Raw genomic sequence first — 19309 nt, forward strand, 5'->3', positions numbered from 1 at the left:
ATTCTTTAAAAGAAAGTAATGATCTGGTAAGAACTGGAAGAATTCTGCTATTTGTTCTAAAAGAGGACTGTATAGCACATCCTCAAGAAGTGACGGCAAGCAGTAGATGCAGGAATGCACTATACATGAGCTTTATAGTGAGCTATCACCTTCTGTAAGTGTATTTGATTTAGTCGACCAAAAGGTTAGAGCGCCATCTTCGGCGACAGACTTTTATAGACAGAGTTTCAAAGTCAAACAATGATCAATGAAGAACAATGAGAAATTGATGATTAATTGCAACATATTCTTAGCTGCAGACAAGTTAATTGACTAAAAGGAGGCAAGAAGGTCAGTACTTAAGCTTGCAGTGTTTCGGTTGTGGGAAATATGTGTATAATTATGATATTTATGCCATAACTTTGAGGCAGGTGCCCATGTATAAGAATTTATGTTGATGAATCTGTGTATAAGAACTTAAGTTGTATTAATTTAAAGAAGTGTGAAGACTATTCAGGAAACACAAAGAAATAGTAAGGTTAAGTAAATGGCAAGGTTTGGTATAATGCCTATGGGTCACGCCCAAATTTGTATTAAGAAACCTGTAATTATTACATGGATAAGGAACCTGTAATTATTATTGCATTTTAATTAATGCCCATTTTTGTTGTTTGTTTTCTCACAGTTTTCACGGAGTGAAAAGAACAGAGTTAAAAGAAAGGAGTCAAAGAAAGGAAGCTACGCTCCTACCAAAGAATAAAAGAACACTCCCGTAAAAACCTTGTTAACTTGTCGTTATTGATTGGCTGCAGTTACAGTGAAAACTTCTGGCTCTAAGATTGGTTACTGTTCACTGTCGACAAGATGCCAGAGGAAGAAGAGGCTAAGCGAACGAGATCCGACCCGAAGCCAACCGAACTTGGACTCAAGCACCAAAACGACCAACGTGAACTGGAGTTTCGTTATTCATTAAGAGGTTGGCGTCAAGCGGCCAATAAGTTGAGAGCTGCTTTAAGTGATGAAGAACTCGTATTGGTTATCAAGCAACAGAGAGATGAAGTCCAAGCTGCTATGGACAAGGCAACGGTAGTTCAGGATTCTCTCAGCAAGATTAAGGTGTCCTTAAAATTGCATGATGACAGCTTCGACAAGATTGAAGAGGTGGAGGAGCAGCATGCAGAGCTGATGAAACAAACCCACGAAAGAGTGAAGGTTCTACAAGGAGGCTCTGTAACCCAATCGACGTCATCCAGACACTCCTCTAAACCTTCTCCAAAACGACAGAATGATTGTGAAGAGTGGGTCAACGCCGAACCAAAAGATGACCCACCTACGATGGAGAAGATTAACCCAAGAGCTCAGGACATTGAAACAGGAAACTCGTTAGCAGCGAGTTTAGTGGACCAGATGAGAATAAGTCACCTGCCCCCTCCAGAGCCCACTCAGTTCGATGGAAGTCCCCTCCAATATCCAACTTGGAAAAGAAGCTACGACCTCCTAATAGAAAGAAGAGAGATAAACGCAGCAGATAAGTTCTATTATCTTCTGAAGTACATAAAGGGCCAACCCTTGCAACTGGTACAAGGATACGCATTGCTAGGTGATACCAACTCTTATGCTGCAGCGAAGATGGCCCTAGAAAGGAGGTACGGAGATCCCTTTGTCCTATCTAGCGCCTACAGGGATAAATTGGACTCTTGGCCCAGAATCAGCAACAGAGATGGCCAAGGTCTTCGAATGCTGTCTGACTTCGTGAAACAGTGCTGTACAGCAATGACAACCATCGGAAATCTGGCTCAATTGAATGATGAGAGGGAAAATAGGAAGATCTTGGCTAAACTCCCAGACCACCTGATTGTGAGTTGGGGTAGGAAAGTTGCTCATTGGAAGAAAACTCATGGAAATTTCCCATCATTTCATGAGTTCAGTGACTTCATTGAGGAGGAGGCCAATATCGCATGCGACCCAATTACCTCTTTGTATAGTGTAAAGGAGCTGAAGGTAGACAAGCAGCGGACGATTCCGGGTGCAACATCCATGTATGCCTCGACAGATCAACGCCCTCAGCATCCAAGAACGGGAAAGAAGCAGGAGTATGTATGTGTGCTCTGTAAGGAACACCACCAACTAGGAGTTTGTAAAAGGTTCCTTTCAATGACTTTGAAGGAGCGAAAGACCTACGTACGAGACAATGGATTGTGTTATGGTTGTCTCATAAAAGGACACACATCAAGAGATTGCAAAAGGAGAGACACATGCAGTGTCTGCAAACGGCGACATCCCACTTCTCTTCATGAAGACTGGAATCGGAGTAAGCCACAAGAGAGAGTTGATGTGAGAATGGAGTTCCAATCTTCTGATCATGAAAGTTCTAACGCAACAGAAGAACTCCGGTCAACGAGTTCTCACACAACAGTAAACCACATGACCTTGAAGAAACAGGCTGTAAAGTGTTCAGCAGTTGTTCCAGTCTGGATATCACAGAAGGGCAGAATTGATGAAAGGCTGATATATGCATTATTGGACACTCAGTCGGACACCACATTCTTGCTGGAATCTACCAAGGAAGCCATGAACCTACAAGGTTCAAGGGTGAATCTTCTTCTTTCTACTATGTCCAAGAAGGATGAGAGGATCCCTAGTGAGAAAATTCAAGGACTCACGGTTCGTGCTCACAACAGTATGAAGACGATTGATCTCCCTGCAGTCTATACACGAGACATCATGCCTGCAAATAGGGAGTATATTCCAGTGCCTGAAGTGGCTATGTCCTTTCCTCACCTGACTGAAATTGCAGAAGAACTGCTACCACTACAAGACTGTGAGGTAGGATTGCTGATCGGATATGATTGTGCACGTGCTCTAATTCCTCGCAGCATAATTCTTTCTCCTGATGATGATGATGGACCCTTTGGGATGAAGACAGATCTAGGTTGGTGTGTTGTGGGTATATCAAGTCAGAAGGAGTTTGCTGTCAGCCCTGACGACAGAATAGGGTTCAGTCATCGATTAATCACCTGTGAGATACTCCCTGAGCTGACTGAAAGCAAAACTGCAACCAAGGAAAAGGTGATGTTCTCACACAACGTCACCATCAAGGAAGAGATAAGTCCTTCATCGGTGCTGAGGATAATGGAAGCAGACTTCTCGGACCTAAGAGACAACAGCGAACCTTCCTCACATAATGATGTCAGATTCATGAACATCATGAAGAATAATGTTCGCTTAACAGAAGATGGACATTACGAAACTCCACTTCCCTTCAGGGAAAAGGAACCAGATCTGCCAAACAACAGGTGTATGGCAGACAAGAGACTACAACATCTCAAACGAAAGTTTGAAAGAGATTCAAACTACCACCGTAGATACACAGAGAAGATGGAAGCACTCTTAGAGAAAGGGTACGCAGAATTAGCACCAGAAATCAAGACAGCTGATAGTCCAGTCTGGTATATTCCCCACCATGGTGTTATACAGCCCAACAAACTTCGGGTCGTATACGACTGCAGTGCACAGTACAAGGGGGAATCCCTTAACGATTATCTTCTCACTGGACCAGACCTGACAAATGCTCTCGTAGGCGTACTCTGCAGATTCAGGAGAGACGAGATTGCATTCAGTTGCGACATAAAGGAAATGTTTCACCAATTCAAGGTGAGAGAAGACCACCGTGACTACTTGAGATATTTGTGGTGGAAAGACGGAGATATTCTTCGAGAACCCATTGAGCTGCGTATGACTGTCCATTTGTTTGGCGCATCTTCCTCCCCAGGCTGCTCCAATTTTTGCTTGAAGCAGACAGCTACTGATCACGCAGCCGAATTTGGAAATGATGTGAAGGACTTCATCCATCGGGATTTCTATGTGGACGATGGATTGAAATCCGTTCCTTCTACAAAGGGCGCTATCGACCTAGTTTCGAGAACAAGACAACTGTGTAAGAAAAGCGGATTGCATCTACACAAGTTCATATCTAACCGCAGAGAAGTAATGGAATCTGTTCCGGAGCCTGATAGAGCGAAGGGAGTCTCCAAGACAGATCTTCTGGGAGTTGATTCACCCATGGAAAAGGCTCTGGGAGTTCTATGGTGTGTTGAGTCCGACACACTTAAGTTCAGGCTCACTCTACATGACAAACCCCTGACGAGAAGAGGAGTCTTAGCCACAGTTATGTCAATCTACGATCCATTGGGCCTGCTGGCGCCAGTTGTACTGCGAGGAAAACAGATCTTGCAAGAACTATGCAGGAAAGCAGTAGACTGGGATGATCAACTGCCTGATGAACAGAGAAGCAGCTGGGAGAAATGGAGAGCTGATTTGAATAATCTGGACTCAATCTCCATACAAAGATGCTACAAGCCTGCACATTTCGGAGAAGTAAAGACAACGCAACTTCATCACTTTTCTGATGCCAGTACTACTGGTTATGGCGAGTGCACATATCTAAGGCTGACTAGTGATGAAGGAAAGGTGCATTGTACACTCCTGATGGGGAAGGCCAGAGTTGTACCTCTCAAACCAATCACTGTACCACGTCTGGAGCTGACAGCTGCAGTTGTTTCAGTTAGAGTCAGTGCATTTCTTCAGAGAGAGTTTGTACCCTCAGACACTGAAGAGTTCTACTGGACGGACAGCAATGTAGTAATGGGCTACGTTAGTAACGACTCGAAGCGCTTTCATGTCTTTGTTGCCAACCGTGTGCATCAGATTAGACAACACTCTTCCCCCTCACAATGGAGACATGTGGGTACACAGGATAACCCAGCTGATATTGCTTCTCGAGGAGCTACAGTCAACCAACTCCTGTCTTCCTTTTGGTTTACTGGCCCAAAGTTCCTGTGGGAGAGCAACGCAGAGAAGTTCATTCAAGGTGATAAGTTTGACGTGAAGTTGGATGATCCAGAAGTGAAGAAAGCTCATGCAAACGTTGTACATGGTCACTCTAAGCCTTGTACCTTTGAGATCGATCGTTTGGACAGGTTTTCCTCTTGGCACAGAGCTAAAAGGGCAGTAGCAAACTGCATGAGACTGAAGGCGCATTTGAGAAGGCGATGTCAAGAGCGAGGTCTGAGCAAGTCCTCCACCACTGGAAAGACTTCATTCCATGGTGAGCTACAGAAGCTTACTACAAAGGAACTCAACATAGCACAATGTGAAATCCTGAAGACCGTACAGAGAGATGCATTCAGTAATGAACTGACAGCTATACAGAACCAGTCTGGTAAAGGTAGTGAGATGAATGCAAACAAGAGACACAGGCGTAAGCAGCAAGGGTATAGTCGCTTTCATCGTCTTGACCCTTTCATCGACGCTGATGGGATACTGAGAGTAGGTGGACGCCTAAGTTGTGCTGAAGGTTCCTATGAAAGTAAGCATCCAGCTATTCTACCTCAGGACCACCATATTACAGAGTTGATAATACGACATTGTCACATTCAGACAGCTCACCAGGGACGAGGTATGACCACCAACCAACTGAGGTCCAGCGGCTTCTGGGTCTTATCTGGGAGCTCAACAGTCTCTAGACTCATAAGGAAGTGTGTCACATGTCGTAGGCTACGTGGCGAATCTCAATGGCAGAAGATGTCAAACCTGCCTAAGGACAGAGTTGAGCCTACACCACCCTTCACATACAGCTGTATGGACGTGTTTGGTCCATGGGTAATCAAAGAAGGCCGAAAGGAACTGAAAAGGTACGGCCTCCTCTTCAGTTGTATGGTTTCTAGGGCTGTGCACATTGAGACACTAAATTCGATGACAACCGAATCTTTCATCAACGCTCTTCGACGATTCCTATCCATTAGAGGTCCTGTGCGCCAGCTTCGTTCAGATAGAGGCACTAACTTCATCGGGGCTGAAGCTGAGCTAGGAGAAGGTAGTAATACACACCAGGACAAGATTCAGGAATTTCTTCTGAGGAAAGACTGTGATTATATTCACTTCAAATTCAATGTCCCTTCGGCTAGTCACATGGGAGGTGTATGGGAAAGACAAATACGCAGTATACGTCGTGTGCTAGAAACATTGCTGTATGACAATTTGGATGACCCTACACATCCTGAGCCCCTGACACCGAATCATCTTCTGACGATGAAAACCAACGTGCTGTTGCCGCCTCCAGGACACTTCCAACGAGAGGACTTGTACTCTAGGAAAAGATGGAGGAGAGTTCAGCATCTCGCGAACGAATTCTGGAAGCGTTGGAAGCGAGAGTTTCTCCAGAGTCTCCAATCACGTCAGAAATGGACTTGCCCACAGCGTGAAACCCGTATAGGTGATGTCGTAATAATGAAAGACGACAATCCAAGAAACCAATGGACGCTAGCCAGAGTAGTTGATGTTTACCCATCCTCGGACAATCATGTGCGTAAGGTTAAATTGGTGATGGGTGACCCCAAGATAAACAGTCGCGGGAAGCGAATCTTCCAACAACGTTATTTTGAACGACCAATACATAAGCTTATCTTGTTAGTCGCGCATGAAGACCAGGGGAAATTCCCTGACAAGGAGCCACAAGGCTAGGGGGTTGAACTTGGTTGACAAGGAGCCACAAGGCTAGGGGGTTGAACTTGGTTGACAAGGAGCCACGAGGCTAGGGGGTTTAACTTAATTAACCTAAAGTAATAATTGTTATGTCCAAATCGCCATGTCTAGAGATTGAGCCTGGCATTGGATAACAAGGAGCCAAGGGGTCTGAATTAAGACTAATTTATGTTATCATTTGATATTGTTTATTGTGTCTGAACTTGAAAATAATTTGAATTTTCGCAGACATTGTGTTTGATAAATGTGATTTCAACCAAAATTCTAAAGTCTGAAAGGGAGAATACCTTCAATTTTCTAAATGCCGCTTTGTTTTATGTATATGTATACTGGTTTGATCATAATGCTAGAGTCTGGATGTAAGACTAAATTGAAATGTTTAAGGTTAAACATGCTTTATTTTCTGAAAAGGGTCAACTTGGAATATAAAACTATTCCCTCGTTAGTAAAGGTATATCTGTGTCTGAGATGAAAACTACATCTAAGAGTCAAGTGAGACTATTTAAGATTATTCATTTCAGTGTAAACTTACTAGGGTCTGAAGTCAGACTTGTAACTTTGTGACATTTCATTTGTTTGCAAATTGAATTGTAGACATAAGGTTGATGCTCATTAAACCATATCTATGTGTCTGATGCAAGACTAAGCAGTTAATGTTATTTAACAAAAATTATACATGCATAAAATAATTTTTAAGATTAAGGGCTAAGACTAATTTGAAACAAAATTTGAAGTCATGTATTACTATACATGGATGGTGTTTTGGTTACAGAGACAAATTTATGCATTAGTTTAGATTCTTGATCTCTGAACGTCTGTTATAAAGGGATTAGAATTGAACATTATAAGTTGTAAAACCAGTTAAACTTATAGATTGAAGCTAGTACATGCAGCTAGTGAGTACAGCTAGATGCATTACATTTACTTCTAGATGTGCTTGGTATATATACAAAGTTAGAAATGTTAGTTCTGTAGAACAAGTAAGAATTATCGCAGGTATGTCAAATAGTTTATTATGGTAAATTAGTTGTACTAATTTAAAGGAGCCATGTAAGTGTATTTGATTTAGTCGACCAAAAGGTTAGAGCGCCATCTTCGGCGACAGACTTTTATAGACAGAGTTTCAAAGTCAAACAATGATCAATGAAGAACAATGAGAAATTGATGATTAATTGCAACATATTCTTAGCTGCAGACAAGTTAATTGACTAAAAGGAGGCAAGAAGGTCAGTACTTAAGCTTGCAGTGTTTCGGTTGTGGGAAATATGTGTATAATTATGATATTTATGCCATAACTTTGAGGCAGGTGCCCATGTATAGGAATTTATGTTGATGAATCTGTGTATAAGAACTTAAGTTGTATTAATTTAAAGAAGTGTGAAGACTATTCAGGAAACACAAAGAAATAGTAAGGTTAAGTAAATGGCAAGGTTTGGTATAATGCCTATGGGTCACGCCCAAATTTGTATTAAGAAACCTGTAATTATTACATGGATAAGGAACCTGTAATTATTATTGCATTTTAATTAATGCCCATTTTTGTTGTTTGTTTTCTCACAGTTTTCACGGAGTGAAAAGAACAGAGTTAAAAGAAAGGAGTCAAAGAAAGGAAGCTACGCTCCTACCAAAGAATAAAAGAACACTCCCGTAAAAACCTTGTTAACTTGTCGTTATTGATTGGCTGCAGTTACACCTTCAATACAATGTGAAACTGCTTTGATAATCCTTCACAAAAGTATTCTTACCAGAAGGGGAAACCTGTTCTGGGGTAAAATCTGGTGCATTCCTACAAAATGAGGGCAGCGCAAATCACTCGTTATGATCCTCAAGATGACAAGACAAAGGCGGATTCTCTCTAGATTTTGGAATAGCAGATGTCCTGCTATTAGTTCTAAAGGAAGGTCTAGTCTCAAAAGTTGAGGGCCAGGACTCATTACTCACAATTGATCCTAAGACGATGTTTGACTCAAAGAGAGTCAAGAGAAAGGCACATAATCTGGAATAAGTTTGTCCTTATAGTTTGTTCCAAGTGAGTCCCATCTCAACGCTACCGGCCGACTTGTCTACACCCTTCGGCATCTTCTTGCTTGATGCGTCCTCCAGTTCCTTGGCCTTGTAGTAGTGTGGAGCAGCCTCTAGCAACCAACCGTTCTCTATCTCTATCACCTACATCGTGGAATATGAGGGGAGGATTAGAAAAAGTATATCAGATCCTGACTAAAGAAAAATAAATGTTTAAAGTTGCTCAAGCGAGGGTACAAAGTCGGTCGTGAAGTAGGCAACTGGGAGATCACTCCCGTTCACTACTTAACACTGAGCCATTGGGTATTACGCTCCCGTCATACGTCCGTGTACTGCCCTCTATATACCCACGCTTGAGCAACTTTAATATACAAGATCAAGTGCCTCTGCAAATGGCCAAGACTTCTAGCGCAACTGTCTATCATGCCTTTGTACTTAATGCATATTTCAGACTTACTCATTTTTATTCACATACATGTTACGTTATGTTCTAGGCACCCATACTACATTTCGTATACTAGTAGTCTTGGGAAAGGCCCAAGGGTTGTAAGAATTCCACATTCCTTTTTTTCACCCAGAAACCTTCAGGAGGCGCAGCAGAAATGAAAGTAGAAGGGGAAAAATTAATTTAAATTGTTATACCTGTCTCATGAACTCCTTGGTTGTAAAGACAAGTTTATGGTAGATGAGCCATCTTGGTTGTTCTTCAAACAGACCGCTATTGGGATGAACCATGACTGTCTGCTGGTGCTTGACTGTCTTGTAGTTACCTCCCTTACTGAAGCGTGCAGTATGGTAGAAGAAACCAGCAGTTACAGCCTGAATTATTCATTCAAAGGTAGGGAAGATAGTTATTACTTTTGCATTCAATAGGAATATTTCCTCATTATTACGATATCTACATGAATTGTTTTATTTTCATTTGAATGATTATTAAGATGTAATTATCATCATCATCGCCATCACTGTCATCATGATAATCATTGTCTTCATCAATGTCATCATCATTACCATCGTCATCACTATCATTATCACTATCATTATCATTATTACTATCACTACAAGCACCATTAACATCATCATTTTCACCACCATTATCATCAACATATTCCTCCTTCTCATCATTATCATCATCAAATCATCCTTATCATACATGGTGTTATCACCATCATCATCATCATCATCACCATCTTATCATTGCCACTATAAATCAGACTAGTACATTTCATTGCAATATTCTAATTTTCTTTGGAGGGGAGGGGGTGGGGGACAAATTTCAACTATTGACATAAGAATGTCTTTTTAGCTTACCTTTCTAATAACAACACTATCCATACCACAGCTCACAATCTCCATCTCAACTCTCCCCATGAGTCCCTGGAGCTGATCACGAACATCCCGCGCCCGTCTCATCGATCGATGCTGGATGAAGTTCTCAAAGCTCCATTGAGTTGAGAAACCAGTCTCCACCCACTGCCCAATGAGAAAAACAATAATGATAATAATAATAATGATGATGATAATAATTATAATAATAACAATGATGATAAATAAGGATAATGATGCTGATGATGCTAATGATGAAGATACTGATGATAATTATAATAATGATAATTATGATAATGATAATGATGCTGATGATGATGATGAAGAAAATGATGAAGATAAGGCCAAAAAAAAAAAATCATTTGGTTGTCCCCGACCGCCCGCTCGTCATTTTCGGGCCGCTCGCATTTTTTTTTTTTTTTTTTTTTCAATTTTTTTTTTTGGGGGGAGCAATTTTAAATGCCAAACATACCATTTTATGCATTTGCAAGGATCAAAATGCTTTGTCTTTTCAGTACGCAATTAGGTAAAAATATCAAATTGCCGTTCATTCAGATCAGGTTTTGACCATTCTTAAACTCATTTTAAGCCCATCTGTTCTAGTTTACAGGAGGGATTAGACCACCCTACAAAGTCAATGGAACGGTGGTTATCTCATCAAATCAGCTCTTAGTTAATATAAGATAAAGAGGATCTGCATGGGGGACCAATGGTCACCGATTAGGCATTGTTTGCTACATAGAGGGCGCAAGTAGCTATAAATAGTACTATGGAGATTTAAAAGGTGCTGTATTTCAAAGCCCAAAATACTTTCTGTGTTGGTCTTGATATTCATTGTACATTAAAGTAGTCTTTTACCATATTAGAGTGTTTTATAGACTTTGTTTGTTTAAATGCTTGACAATCCCAATTATTTTTTTTTATGGAAAAAAAAATATTTAAAAAAAAAGAAAATTGGAAAAAAAAAAAAAAAAGACACACAAAAAATGAAGTTTAAAAAAAAAAAAAAAAAAAAAAATCCACCCGCCCGCCCCTACTCCAGAAAAGCAATCGAGGACAACCAAAAAAAATATTTTGTATGGCCTAATGATGGTGAATTGATGATAACTCCTAATCCCTGCCACATCACTATTGTCATTTGGCAAGGCATTTAATCTACATTGCCACTCTAAACCCAGGTGAGGTACATGAGTACCTGTAGGAAGAAATGTGGTGTATGCTTTAGTCACTATGAACATGACTGACAAAGAAAGCGGACAAAATATACAGTTCGTCAGGTAGACAAAGGAACATCCCTTCACTGCTTTTATGTAAAAATGTGTAGATCAGGTGTCACATGCATATTCAATTTTTACATAATAGCAGTGAAGGGATGTTCCTTTGTCTACCTGAGGAACTGTATATTTTGTCCGCTTTCTTTGTCAGTCGTGTTCATAGTGAGTGCCTTATCGTTGTAGGTCAACCAAAGGTGGGAAATAAATCTGATTTCAGTTTATCCAATGGTGTTTTAAATTAATATAATTAAGCGGAATTTTGTAATCTACAGTATCTGCATTAAAATCAATTTATGAAATATGATTCAACTCCTTGAGACAAAGGTATCAATGACAATGCTTAAATTGCACCTCGTTCTGTCACTCTGTATCAGCCCAAAACGGCTGTACAATCCAATTCTTGTTATGTAGGGGAATTCCCAAATTCATAAATATAACAAAAACATGAGCTGTTATTGTTTACAAATTTCCTATTATGTCATAAAAGTCAATACAAGCATGGTAAAAGGAATAAAAATAGGTATATACATTAAAAATAGTCGACTTGGGGGAGAAGACAAGCACTCAGTATACCTGCGATAACGATAAAAAGTTTTTTTTTTGTAAATTTCCAACTTTTGTTGAGTATTTCAACTTTTGTTGAGTATATCAATTAAAAATGACAGTGGGCTGTTTTTTAACCTTTTTGTTTTGAATTAAAATTGCTGATAAATAGGAATACGGCTAAGAGATACTGTATATTAGTGTGTTTTGTGAGGTAACCAGGTCTGACAAATAGAGTGATTTGAAACGGATTTTGCGAATTTTCTACAAAGTGCTAATCTCCTCTCCTCAAGAGTTGGTAAATTACATACTTGAATACTATAACAAATGCTTAGCCAATCGGCATCTGCGCTTAAATGTTTCAATTGATATGGTTGATTGAATTCAGAAAGAAAGTTTGTTAAACAGGGTGCTTGCTTTATACGAGAATTATATTTTTTTGAATTCGGTTTTGGGGTATGGGATGTGATGTCAAAAAGAGAATTCAATGAATAGCGGGTACAGTAGTTGAAAGTGCGATAATCGAAGAGTGATTTTAAATAAGTTGTGGCCATGACATTTATAATTTTAAAAACTAACAAACAGTAGTGATATTTTAATCTTTGTTCGACCGATTGCCAATTTAGAGGGTACAAGAGGTTTACTAAAGTTTTGTGGGGGTATTAGGCGTTTTATACGACGAACACATCCAATAGAACGATTTTTTAGTACTTATATATGTTCAGACCACATCAATTGTGAGTAAAGTAAAACTCCTAGGTATTTTATTGTTTCGACACACTGTAAGTTTTTACCATTTAATTTAATTGAGAGACGATTGTTCTCCACCTTTCTTTTTGATCCAAAGGACAGTACCAAAGTTTTCTGAGGGTGTATATACATCTTAGTTATATCAAACCACTTACATATTCAATCAAAGTTATTCTGTAAATTTTCTTGAACTTCAGAAAAATTATTAGAATTATTAAAAATGACAATATCGTCAGCATAGAGTGATATCTTGGAATTATTATGAAATTTTAAATTATTGATATTATTAAAGGTAATAAAGTTATAAAGATATGCAATCCTACAATATTCTGTGATCATTGTCGCGGTTGAAATCGAGTCTAAAGTTATGAAATTGTAAATAATAAACTTTTTATGTTGTATAGCTCCCTCTCAAGGTGAAGATATCAATTTAGCTATAAAACAATCGACCGATTCGCTATTCCCGTTTGGAAATTATATATCACATCTACATATTCTGAGATTTTCACGGTCGCACCTACCATTGTATAGCCGTAGGAGCTATTTGAAATTTATCGAAATTTACCGGGAGTACCGGTAAATTTTTATGCTCATTTTTTCTAGAAAGCAGAAGTGTTTTAGGGGCTAAATTTTCTAGTGCTTATAAAAACATCCACAGAGGCATCCAAATATATCAAAATTGTAAAGAATCACTATCGAGCCAATTTTCAAAATTTCCCAAAACTTTGTAGTACCTTTAATATACAGACAAAAAATCAAGGGGCCAAGAATTGACCCTTGTGGTACCCCAAATTTAACACTTAAATACTCACTACAATGATTGTTTATAGTAACACAATGTTGTCTACCAATTAAGTAAGATTTAAACCATTCATACAGCCTGTTACTTATGCCATAGAAAATTAGTTTATCAAGTATTATTTTATGTGGAATAACGTCAAACGATTTCCTATGATCGTAAAATATAGTTCCAGTAATCTGAACCGAAATCATATTATCAAGAAGGTAATCAGTAAATTCGGTAAGACATGTAACTGTGGAACGAAGTGGTCTAAGTCAAGACTGACGTTCTGATAATAAATTATTTTGGTTGAGGTAAGAATACATGTGTTTATGTACGGCTTTTTCTAGAATTTTTGACAAAGAGGGTAGTATTGAAATGGGTCTGAAATTATCAACACTAAACGTACCTCCCTTGTGTATCGGAGTGATTTTTGCAACCTTGAAATTAAATGGAAATCATTAAGTTTTTAATGATTGATTACATTTTTGCAATGATATCTTCAGATAATTTGAGTAACTTGGGATGTAGACCTTCCTATAGCCTTTTTACAATCAATATTTGAAAGAACAATCGGTTTGAAATAAAGTTTGTAAAGAATTGAAATTGCCATCCACTATGCTAGGACATGAACCAGTTTGTAGATTTGAACTCACATTACTCAGTTTCATTTAATAAACTTGCCACCTTTACTTCGTCAGTTATAATTTCACCATCAATTAAGATTGTGTTGTTTACCTCCTTTTGCCTTGAAGGCAAGACTCTTTTCAAAACCTTCAAATTTTTGCTCAAATCATTTCTGCATTCGGAGAACTCGTTTTGGTAATAGTCTTTTCTAAGATTGTTGTTTAGGTTATTTGCATTGTTTCTATAATACTTGAACTTTTCACAGCAAATCACACTTCGTCTTTTTATACCTTTTCTTATAGTAATCACGGTCACGTGCCAACGTAATATATTCATCTGTAATCCAAAGCACCCCATTTCGTTTTCTTCTGACACAAATAAAAGGTGCATGTTTATCACTTGATATCGTAAACACAGATTTGATATGAGACCACATTTTATCAACTTCAACATTTTCTTCATTAAAGTCAGCCCAATTTTGATTTCTCAAGTCCTCTTAAAATTTGCTTTCGTTAAAGTTTCGAAAAGATCAAAATTAAAATATTTTCGAATGAAGCATTGGGTTTTTGCCTTTTACGACAAGAAATATTAAACAGTGGTCACTAAAAAACCAATGGACATCACACCAGACTTCAAGTTAGCAATAGAATTTGAGGTAAGTATTAGATCAATGAGTGTACTACTATGAGGTGTAACTCTTGTAGGCTCATTGATTAACTGATTAAGGTGGCAAATACGACAAATATCCTTAATATTTTTAGACAAAGTATTTTCATTTCTCATATTACAGTTCAACTCAGTTCAACTCAAATGTTAGTTTGTACATTGCATATAGTAGAGTCATTAATGGAAAGAACTTCAGGAGAAGCAGGACTTTTTCATAAAAGTAACCTGCAGGGTAAAACACTTCGAAGGATTGAGTGACATATTGTTTGGTTGTGACCAGAATTGCACAGAGTTAAGTATGGGCTGTAATTGTGAAACGTCTGTTGATTTACGACATTGTACTAAAGATAAATCATTTTTAAATCGACATATTTGAAGTAATTTATAGGAATATTTTCACATAAATCATTTACCATAATTGAAAAAAAGCACTCAACTATCCCTTAAACTGCAGGTGTTATTGGCTTAAGCATTTTGGATTACGAAAGTGAAACATCGTGGGGCAGCCAATATTACATATTCCTTTTTTGTTAACAAAAGAAAAATTGATGTTTATATCAACACTTCCTCCAACAAAGACCACAATCATTATGTATTTCAGGAGGTAGGAAAATTAATTTCAAGTGAATGAAAAGAAGTGAAACAGAACACAAGGTCAGATATAGCCCTAATACTATTGAACAGCTTCTCTTTGGGTTGATCGTTTACTTTTTGATATATTTACATATACTCATTTTGGCTTGATTTGGTTCAGTCATCACTATCTGGAGACTGGACAATCTGGGATATGAATATTCTCATTTCAAGAAGGCGAGATATTTAAAATCTTGAAGGGTACGTCATCTGCAGTAGGGGCCCCAAAGATATTACAATCTTTCTACGGTACGTAATCTTGTGCAAATCACTCATTCATAGAAACATACTGGCCATAAGGTTCAAAATTCACAGAAATATTTCACTTTTGTGAAAGGAGTGAAAGAGATATTTTGGATAGTAAGACTTTAAAAATCTCCAAAGGAATTTATTCTGCAGTAGTGACAACCAAAAGATCACAATGTTCAAGTCAAGGATGACTTGTACAACCTCAAGGATTCCTCTCTGCTTGTGGATTGCATGTGTTTTATCCTTGCTAACTGGAGCTTTGCCTGGGAATGACATAGCGGAAAAGGATGGAAACTGGAGCTCTGTCTCCCCCAGTGGATGCCAGCTTACGACTACCAGCCTCGGTACCAGAGCTATCTGTACTCGTCTGGGTCTTCGGTCTGTTCCTCAGGATCTTCCACGCAACACAACATTACTTGATCTCTCCATCAACCTGATAACAAGTCTGTACAATGAGTCTTTCACCTATCTCCCAGACATCATCACACTTGTACTCCGAAGAAATCAACTCTTGGTGATAGAAGACGGTGCCTTTGGGCATTTGGGTAATCTCAAACAATTAATCCTAGAGAGAAACCGCCTAATGTCTCTTCCAGCAGGTTTACTTAGTTCAAATAGACTTCTCTCGGTGCTCCACCTCGGTAGCAACAAGCTTAATTCTATTCCAACAGATGCTTTGCCTTGGTCTGATAATATCACTCTGTTTGATCTGTCCTACAATAACATCTCCTTCATAAAACCCTTAGACTTCGCACCCCTTCAGAACTGTCCATCAATACGACTATATCTTGTCAACAATGCATTAACAAATCTTCCATCAAATGCTTTCTCAGCTTTGAATAAAGTCAACAAGTTGATTCTTTCAAAGAATACTTTTCAGGAATTCCATATCTCTTCTATTCTAGCAAACAATGAAATTAATGAACAGATTTTGGCAGCATGCAAAATACAACATATAATTCCATTGAACCAAACTCATAACCATCCTTGTGGTTGCCCCAAGATATATATCATCAATCTCAAAGATAACTTGGTGAGCTCCTTCCCAGATTTTGTGTTTTGGGGTTTGAATCAGACAAGTATTTTGATACTTAAGCAGAATCACATAAATATTTTATCAAACAGGACTTTTTGTGGATTAGACCAGCTGGTTGAATTAGATCTATCCGATAATCTTTTAACATCCTTACCCCTAGGCATGTTTTCCTGCAATAACATGTTACAGCGATTAATCCTTGTTGGAAATAGGATTGCAAGCTGGTCCATTGGTATATTATCTAATCTAACCTCTTTAAATCACCTAGACCTGGCTCATAACAATATCAAGGATATTGAGAGAAGCACCACCATAACATTTCCTTCCCTAGCATATCTGGATCTTTCTTTCAACAAATTCACAAGTATCAAGAAGTATTTTTTATGGGGTTTCACTAATCTTAAAATACTCAACATGTCTCACAATGAAATTCAAAATTACTATTCTGCACATGCCTTCGTGAATCTGAAGAATCTCAAAGAGCTATACCTCACCAATGAACCTCAACAATTCATTGATGGAGCTTTCCGTTACATGGATGCTCTTTGCATATTAGATTTATCAGTTGCAGAGGTGGTTATTCATTCGAAACTCCAATTTACAAATACTACATCTCTCGTGAAACTGGCTATGCGTGAAAATGGTTTGATGAGCACAGATTTATTTGATACCATGACCTCCAAATCACTCTTTTTGGGACTTGCATCGTTGGTCAGGCTGGACTTAAAAGGGAATCACCTAGATATTTTGGCACCAGGAACTTTCAACCCTCTGAAGAGACTTGAAATACTGCTCCTCTCACAGTCTTCTATTAAAGTCCTAATTCCCAATGTTTTTGACAGTCTGACTTCTCTCACAAGTTTGGATCTTCGTGACAATGAGATCTCAACAATTCCTGGAGATTTACTTCAAAGTCAGCCCAGGCTTGGAGTCTTCTACATAACCAATAACAAACTTGATACGATTCCCAAGACCCTATTCAATAGAACCCCATCTCTGCACTACCTGTACATGGAACGCAACAGAATCATCACAATAGTACATGGAACAGTGTTTCCTACCAACGAGACGATGAGAATACACGCATCAGGAAACCCTTTCTCCTGTACATGCGACTTGAGTTGGTTTGTGGAGTGGCTACGTTCAGGCAATGTCGAACTCATCCATCCTGATGACACACTTTGCTCACTCTCTTCCATCAAAGACATGGTGCAATCGCCAATCCTTGCATTCCATCCTGATCAATACTGTGGCATTAATATCCTCATCATCACAGGTGTGTCCTTCTCCGTTGTTATGGTGGCCATCCTGTGCTTGGTGGCATATCGAAAACGTTGGTGGCTCAACTACAAGCTCTTCCTCCTAAAACTAGCCATTTTTGGCTACGAGGAAATCAACCAAGACTTTGATACCGAGGACTACGAGTACCAGCTCAACCTGATGTACGATGAGGATGACCAGGAATGGGTGGACCAGATCATGAAGCCAGTCCTGCAGGAGAGGTTTCCACATCTCCAGAAAGTGGCCTTCGGCGATAACAACCTCAACATCGAGATGTTCTACATCCCAGCTCTCCACTACGTTGTTGAGAACAGCTTCAAGACTGTCCTCTTAATAAGCAACAACTCTGTGGATGAAGCCTGGTTTCTGACCAAGCTACGCATAGCCCTAGAGCACCTCAATGACACCAGACTGGACAAGGTCATCCTAATTTTCCTTGAGGACATCCAGGATGATGATCTCCCGTACCTGGTCCGGTTGTTCATGAGTAAGAACAAACCCTACATGCTGTGGACGGAGGATGAAGATGGCCAGGAGCTCTTCTGGGCCCAGTTTGAAAAGAGCATGAGAGCAAACAGGGTGATCAATAGTGTTATTCCTGTTTAACCCGACTGCTTTCATTCACAAAAAGGCAAACTAATTGTGAAAATAATCATCCAATAAACAGTAAAATCCTCCAAAACAATTTCGGCAAATTTGTTTACCGATACCCCTACTATAGCTTTGATCAGACCAGATAGCAAGGAAAATTACACTTATAATGTGACTTTTTTGTTTATTTTGCTTTGCTGCACCCCATTTTCCTAAAACGGCTTGCATTACCGGTATCGGTCATCGGTGTACTGGTATTCAGTTAGCTTTTACAGAGAGGTTTTCCATATATCAAAAACAACTACAGAGGAATCAACGGTTACTAACACTTTTATGAAGTTAAATAAATAGGAACAAGTCTTGGAAAAGAGGAATGATCGACAGCTATGCATGTTAAATGTACACATTTTGAATGTCATACGGATAGTGAAAAATGTAAAGTAAAGCTGCTGCAATTTGTAACTGTACTTAATTGTTTTTTTGTAATGGTTTCAATGTACATTTAACAACTAAATTATTCATACCCCTTGAAAATTTGATGTTTTTTTTCTTCTTCTTCATAACTCAAGAATGAGAGGTGGACTGGTTGAACTAGGGCCTTTGTTGAATACTTTTAGATTTAATATGTCACATTCTAAAGTAAAATAATTTGGGACAAATATATTTTTACACACTTGAAAAACTTACAAAACTTGGTAAGCGTATGAATAATTTAGTTATTAACTGCACATATATTATTTATTCTCTGTATCTTGTCAAATTTACATTTCTCTCCTTTTTGGGGATGTGAAATAAACTATGAATCATGAATTATGAATGTTTTAACAACTGAAGGGATTTTTGATAACCTTTTTGAATTTGGAGAATGAATGTGTTACTAAATACCTGTATTTTTAATTTTACAACTACTACATGTAATAAAGGAGGCATAATAGTGATACACAGAATGTAGATGAAGATTGTAAATATATACATATTTTAACGATATAAGAGTTGTTTTTTTAATTT

At 38.6% G+C, this 19309-nt stretch overlaps 3 protein-coding genes and 2 long non-coding RNA genes across 5 annotated transcripts; 4 read left to right on the plus strand and 1 right to left on the minus strand.

Annotated features, from left to right (window-relative positions):
* Nucleotides 1-262: 262 nt before the first annotated feature.
* On the plus strand, nt 263-758 carry LOC115929197. Its single transcript, XR_004066369.1, has 2 exons — nt 263-330; nt 665-758. It is a non-coding gene; the product is annotated as an uncharacterized LOC115929197 (long non-coding RNA).
* An 85-nt stretch (nt 759-843) lies between these two features.
* On the plus strand, nt 844-5998 carry LOC115929086. The gene is made up of 2 exons (XM_030997246.1): nt 844-5854; nt 5946-5998. Exons 1-2 carry the CDS (start codon nt 844-846, stop codon nt 5996-5998), a joined length of 5064 nt encoding a protein of 1687 aa, XP_030853106.1.
* A 30-nt stretch (nt 5999-6028) lies between these two features.
* LOC115929196 lies at nt 6029-8176 on the plus strand. The gene is made up of 2 exons (XR_004066368.1): nt 6029-7748; nt 8083-8176. It is a non-coding gene; the product is annotated as an uncharacterized LOC115929196 (long non-coding RNA).
* A 359-nt stretch (nt 8177-8535) lies between these two features.
* On the minus strand, nt 8536-15669 carry LOC115929087 (pre-mRNA-splicing factor ATP-dependent RNA helicase DHX16-like). The gene is made up of 4 exons (XM_030997247.1): nt 15595-15669; nt 9856-10017; nt 9187-9363; nt 8536-8688 (listed from the first exon to the last, which is right to left on the minus strand). The coding sequence occupies exons 1-4, from the start codon at nt 15667-15669 to the stop codon at nt 8536-8538; spliced, it is 567 nt and encodes a 188-aa protein (XP_030853107.1).
* Nucleotides 15670-15680: 11 nt separating this feature from the next.
* On the plus strand, nt 15681-18316 carry LOC115929088 (toll-like receptor 2). The gene is made up of 2 exons (XM_030997248.1): nt 15681-15775; nt 17272-18316. Exons 1-2 carry the CDS (start codon nt 15681-15683, stop codon nt 18314-18316), a joined length of 1140 nt encoding a protein of 379 aa, XP_030853108.1.
* The last annotated feature ends 993 nt before the right edge of the window (nt 18317-19309 follow it).

The sequence above is a fragment of the Strongylocentrotus purpuratus genome, unplaced genomic scaffold, assembly GCF_000002235.5.
Source record: "Strongylocentrotus purpuratus isolate Spur 01 unplaced genomic scaffold, Spur_5.0 spur5_scaffold_4, whole genome shotgun sequence".
NCBI lineage: Eukaryota > Metazoa > Echinodermata > Echinoidea > Camarodonta > Strongylocentrotidae > Strongylocentrotus > Strongylocentrotus purpuratus.